Source organism: Cyprinus carpio, chromosome A9 (assembly GCF_018340385.1).
Source record: "Cyprinus carpio isolate SPL01 chromosome A9, ASM1834038v1, whole genome shotgun sequence".
Taxonomy (NCBI): domain Eukaryota; kingdom Metazoa; phylum Chordata; class Actinopteri; order Cypriniformes; family Cyprinidae; genus Cyprinus; species Cyprinus carpio.
In genome coordinates this window covers 17,160,130-17,166,131 of record NC_056580.1, presented here as the reverse complement: position 1 = coordinate 17,166,131, position 6,002 = coordinate 17,160,130, and the positions used below count along the sequence as shown (strand labels likewise).

The following is a 6,002-nucleotide window of genomic DNA, read 5'->3' as shown; positions in this document are numbered from 1 at the left end:
TATGCAACTTTCAAATGAAAAATTGCCACTCGTGTGCTGTATAACAAGCAAACCCAGTGTTCAGTAAACACAGGAGGTTTGTAATCGCGCCGCGCGTTCACAGATCAGGATTGTCACAGACGCCTCCTGCTGGCAGTCAGGACACATTGCTGGTAACTGCAAATATGCGGAACATTTGTATTGACTATTAATATTAATAATAGTCTGCAACTGCATACTGTTTAAAAACTATTTTATATATACTATATAAACACACAGACACACATACACACACACACCACACACACACACACACACACACACACACACACACACACACACACACCACCACACATATATATATATATATATATATATATATATATATATATATATATAAATTAAATTGTTTTTAAACAGTATGCAGTTACTTCTAGTTCATTCATCACACTGGAACTAGAAGATCAAGTCAACTGTTTCTTTTGTATACTGCACATTTTACAAATAAGTTGTGTGTGTACCTTATGGTAAGTACTGCAGAAAGTAAATTTGCATACTATGCACAATATACAAACAGCATACATAAGTTATGTCAGATGTGAGAACAGACTCCAGTGCAATGATTTCAAGACAGCTGGAAATTATAATTATCCATTACTCATTTCCTGTCTGGAAATACAGGCCAGTTTTACAGTTCATCAGAATATAATCATGTAGCCTATAGCAGGGTTCAAAAGTCCATGTGTAAAATGTTTTTTATTTTGCAATTTCTACTTTCATACAGGTTTGTTTGTTTCCATTACAAATTATATTATATAATTAACACAAATCATACACTTGATCTCTATTTTGAATCTCATATTTTAGTTAGAACTCAGAATTTTGAATCCCACTGTATATCAGACTATAAATATTATTAGAGAACCGCATCAAACAGGCTTTGGTCAACACATTTTTCTCAAAATTAAAGAGGCTGATGTAAACTTTAAAATAAATTTCAATAGCTTTCAATGTGCCTAATAATGACTCCGAAGTGCAAATTTATGTCATTCTTTCCTGATGGACATTTCCATCTTCTTTTGGTTTATTCCTCCATGTTCTTGCCGTTTTTGCCCACTTTCACATACACCATTGTGAGTACAACAGCTGCCACCAAAATCAGTCCACTGGTCACCAGGTACGCTATGGGCAGGAAGTAATTCTGCCCACCAAACCAGGTCACCATGGAGATCACCAGCTCCTTCCGACCTCTAAACGGCTCGACAGGAAAATCTGGATTTATTGGTCAAGGCAAAACCTGCTTATGGAGAAAAAAAAAACTGAAAGAATTGAAACTGATAAATATAATCTCTTCAAGGAATTGTTCAACCAGAAATAGCCAAAAAAGACTTCATATTGTGACTATGTAAATTTGTTAGCTGTTTAATAGGTCTTGTCACGAAACTGAAAGCCTGTCAGTGCTGCTGAACCATTTCCTTCCATTTACAACCAATTCTGTTCTCCATCGAGCAAAGGATACTGTAATTTATAGAGAGGGTGTAGTTGCCAGGTGGCAGGCCTTCAGTGAAAGGCCCTTGAGCACGATTGAGAACCCCATAAAGCTTTTTGAAATTAGGGAAGGCCGCCTCTCTCATCCAAACAATCAGGTCGTCATTTATGAAGCCATTGTTGTTGGAGTTTGTGTCATCCAGCTCATAAACCGGACGCTGCCAGTATAAGGGCCTAGTCGTCCCTGAAAACAAACAGAGAGACAACGGTGAGAAAAACAAGACACATTATGTTCATAAACATGTGGAGTAGACCTGTATGGTGTGTAGCCTACCTTCAAAGGCTTGTTGGAGTGTGAACGTGTCGTTGGTCGGGGGGTTACGGAACTTGACATTTTTGTCCGTGTACCATGCAATGCCTTTCCTGTAGAGTGGAACTTGTATTTCTGACCCATCCGCTGGATTATACACCACTGTTAATGAGTCTAAAAGAAGAAAAAATATAAATATAAATAAAAATAAATACAAAAAAACAAAAGGTACAAACACAAAAAACAACACAAAAATATATATATATATAAAAACATACATACATATACAAGCACAAACAGCAGCAAGTAAAACAGCTTAATGGCTTAATTCTACCATGGGTCTTACCATTGAACACGCTGTTGGCCACGGCACCGCAGGGGGCAATGGGCACTTTGTTTGCATCGAAATCGAATGGAGCGCAGTACGAACTCGGTGCCTACGTGAGCCATAACAACATCTTAAATTGTGATAACAGCGCTACTAATGTGAAGCGTAATGAGAGATCAAATAGGACAGACGTTATTTTAATCAGTGTGTGGGAGGAATGAGGAAAGAGTGTGAAAAAGGAGTGCAAACAGAAGGGGAGTGAAAGAGACGTCGAGCACCTTCAGGTTGTTCTTCCTCCCCACCATCTGTGCATCATCGCGGGAGTCCATGTACCTCCGCAGGTTCTGATGAAAGTTCCTCAGACCGTAGTAAAAGAATACATCGCCCTGAGGGAGACCGCGCGCTATTAGACAAAGTAGCAACTACAACATGTTGAAAGGAAAAACGCTGATGACAAATTATGAGGTTCACAAGGCTGTCTCGTTGAAATTAAGCAGCAGACTTTTTAAAATATGACTTTAATCTAGGACATCTTCTCTTTTATAAAAACTGTGTTTTAAGTGGTCTAAAATCTGAAGCACAGAAACTTGTCATGGAAAATTATTGGAGCCATTTGGAGGAAATCGTTTATACGAAAATATATGGACATCTATTGTGCAGAATACAGCTCATTTTTTAAGAGCTGATATATTAGATAATAAAATAATGTGTTACTTTATGTAGCCTAAATCATCCTTTTAGCGGTGGGACTGTACTAGGCAGATGAAAAATTCTGCCGGAAATTTTGCATATTATAAAAGCTGAATTTGCAGCACCATTACTCCAGTCTTCATGTCATAGGCTATATGATCCTTCAGAAATCATTCTAATATGCTGATTTGGTGCTCAAGACACATTATCAATGCTGAAAACCTTGATTCATTATTTTCAGGATTATTTCATGAATAGAAAGTTTTAAAGAACAGCATTTTTCAATAAAAATGTTTAGTAACCTAACAATCTAAATGTCTTTATTGTCATTTTTTAAACAATTAAATTTATCCTTGCTGAATAAAAGTATTAATTTCTTTTTTTTTCTTTTTTTTTTTTCTTTTTATAAATGTTCACCCAAAACATTTGAAAGGTATTGTAAATAGTCATATTAGTAGGCTATATAGCCAGACCCACCTGAAAAAGTTTTGGAACCTGGAAGCTGACTGTGCATGTGCAGGCTGTTTTGGAGGCAATGACATGCTTCCTCAAATCAAAGCACCGTTCACATGTTCCAGCATTGGTGTAGTCGACCTATGCACAAAAAAAATAAAAATAAAAAAATAAAATTCCAATATGATTGTAAAATGTGACTGGTTGAGTCATGGCAACACACTCCAACATTTGGTGTTTTTTAAAATGTAGTCCTGTCTTATAATTAAAGGCTTTTTACTTTGCTTGCTATGTGAGTGCCTGGATGTGGATTTTTCTGTTTTTTGCAAAGGGATCCACTTTTTGTTTTTGACATACTCCAATATGTTGAGCTGTGGCCTTCATTCTATAATTCATATAGTGGTCATTCTATAATTTACGGTATTTCACATCAAAAATAAAGTGTAAAAACATGATTTCTCAATAAAACGACAACTGGTTTCAATTTAGGCCTATATATCATCATAATAAATCTACCTACTAAATGCCAAAACCAAACAAACCATTATAAAAAAAAAAATAAATAAAATACATAAAAAAAAAAAAATATATATAAATATATATATATATATATATATATATATATATATATATATATATATATATATATATATATATATATACACTCACCGGCCACTTTATTAGGTACACCTGTTCAATTGCTTGGCAACACAAATTGCTAATCAGCCAATCACATGGCAGCAAATTAATGCATTTAGGCATCTAGATGTGGTGAAGACAACTTGCTGAAGTTTAAACCGAGCATCAGAATGGGGAAGAAAAGGGATTTAAGTGACTTTGAACATGGAATGGTTGTTGGTGGCAGACGGGCTGGTCTGAGGTATTTCAAAAACTGCTGCTCTACTGGGATTTTCACGCACAACCATCTCTAGGGTTTACAGAGAATGGTCCGAAAATATATCCAGTGAGTGGCAATTGTGTGGACGAAAATGCCTTGTTGATGTCAGAGGAGAATGGGCAGACTGGTTAGAGATGATCGAAAGGCAACAGTAACTCAAATAACCACTCGTTACAACCAAGGTATGCAGAATCGTTTAAATGCCACAGCCTACCTGAGTATTGTTGCTGACCAAGTCCATCCTATTATGACCACAGTGTACCCATCTTGTGATGGCTACTTCCAGCAGGATAACACACCATGTCACAAAGTTCAAATCATCTCAAACTGCTTTCTTGAACATGACAATGATTTCACTATGCTTACATGGCCTCCACAGCCACCAGATCTCAATCCAATAGAGCACATTTGGGAGGTGGTGGAATGGGAGATTCTCATCATGGATGTGCAGCCGACAAATCTGCAGCAACTGCTTGATGCTATCATGTCAATATGAACCAAAATCTCTGAGGAATGTTTGTTGAATCACACTTTGTTGAATCTATGCCACGAAGAATTAAGGCAGTTCTGAAGGCAAAAGGGGGTCCAACCAGGTACTAGCAAGGTGTACCTAATAAAGTGACCTGTGTGTGTGTATGTATATGTACATACATATATATATATATATATATATATATATATATATATATATATATATATTGCTTGTTGCTATGTAGTTGCTAAGCTGTTGCTAGGTGGTATGTTGTTGTGTATTTTATTTTTTTTTTTCAGTATTTTATAAGGAATGTAAAAAAAAAAAAAAAGTCACCCCAAAGCAATGACATTCTGGTCTCTACATACAGTATGGCTGCCCTAGCATGCAGTGCTAATAACAAACAACACAGTTGACTCACTGTCCATTGTAGATAGCTACTTAAATTAAACAACTAAATGAATGTCTTTATCAGCGTATTATTAACAGTTTGGCTTTTGACCACCAGCCTTGATGAAAAAATAGTAGCAAAACCAAGATGTTAAATGTATGAAATTACATGTTACGTCTATTACAAGAAAAAATTGCAAAAGAACTCCAACAAAACAAAAACACACACTAAAAGAACACATTCCATATGAGAACACACATTCCTGGGTTGCACTGACTTTGTTTCCACAAAGGAGCACATCTTCCTGGTCTACTTCTCCTCTTCCTACTGCTTTGCAAAGTGGCACATGATAAAAACATGTCTAACCTTCAGTTCGTATGTGTTCTCAACAGTGATGAAGAGCCATATGCCCAGAAACAAGCACACGAGAGAGAGGATGTAGAAGGTTGGCAGCACGGTCTGTGCTGTGAGAGATGGAGACCAGGCGGGTAACCTCTGCTGTTTAAATGCTGAGTTATCCGGACGCCTCGACAGCGGCCCTGTACCTGCCTGCTTCTTTCCCATTTCAGATTCTCTAGAACTTCACAGAAATATTTATAACACAAATTCAAATAAGCAAGTATTTTCTTTAACTGCCACCCAAGGAAGTTTTCCAGTTCCGAGTGTGACTGAACCTTTGAACCTGAAGGGATTGTTACTTATTAACTACAACCACTCCACCTTTTACACAGAGAACTGTTCTCTCTGTCTTTAGCTCTGACTGTTAAACCTCCCCGGCAATCCACACATTCTTTTCCATCAGAACTGAGTCTCTCCTCATTCCTGGACTCTGCCGTAATGTGTGGGAGCAGCATCTGGGTGAATGTGTGTGTGCTTGGTGCCGGAGTCTGTGTGTTGTAACAGTATATCCTGAATAAAGTATCAACAAGCAATAAGCAGTACATCCTGAATAAAATATCAACATTCTATCATGGGAGGGGCTCCTGGTTTACA

At 37.1% G+C, this 6,002-nt stretch overlaps 1 protein-coding gene across 1 annotated transcript; it reads right to left on the bottom strand.

Annotated features, from left to right (window-relative positions):
• Positions 1-602: 602 nt before the first annotated feature.
• On the bottom strand, positions 603-5,696 carry LOC109097465 (cell cycle control protein 50A-like). Its single transcript, XM_019111111.2, has 7 exons — positions 5,376-5,696; positions 3,273-3,389; positions 2,384-2,491; positions 2,124-2,214; positions 1,802-1,951; positions 1,499-1,711; positions 603-1,251 (listed from the first exon to the last, which is right to left on the bottom strand). Exons 1-7 carry the CDS (start codon positions 5,571-5,573, stop codon positions 1,064-1,066), a joined length of 1,065 nt encoding a protein of 354 aa, XP_018966656.1. The 5' UTR covers positions 5,574-5,696; the 3' UTR covers positions 603-1,063.
• Positions 5,697-6,002: the final 306 nt, after the last annotated feature.

Bases quoted from the DNA above. Each gene is read 5' to 3' on its own strand.
- LOC109097465 (XM_019111111.2), bottom strand. From the start codon at position 5,573: ATGGGAAAGAAGCAGGCAGGTACAGGGCCGCTGTCGAGGCGTCCGGAT. The intron at 2,492-3,272 runs GTGGGTCTGGCT...GGTCTCCCTCAG, and splicing joins AGGTTCCAAAACTTTTTCAG to GGCGATGTATTCTTTTACTA. The intron at 1,952-2,123 runs GTAAGACCCATG...TTCTTCTTTTAG, and splicing joins GGCCAACAGCGTGTTCAATG to ACTCATTAACAGTGGTGTAT.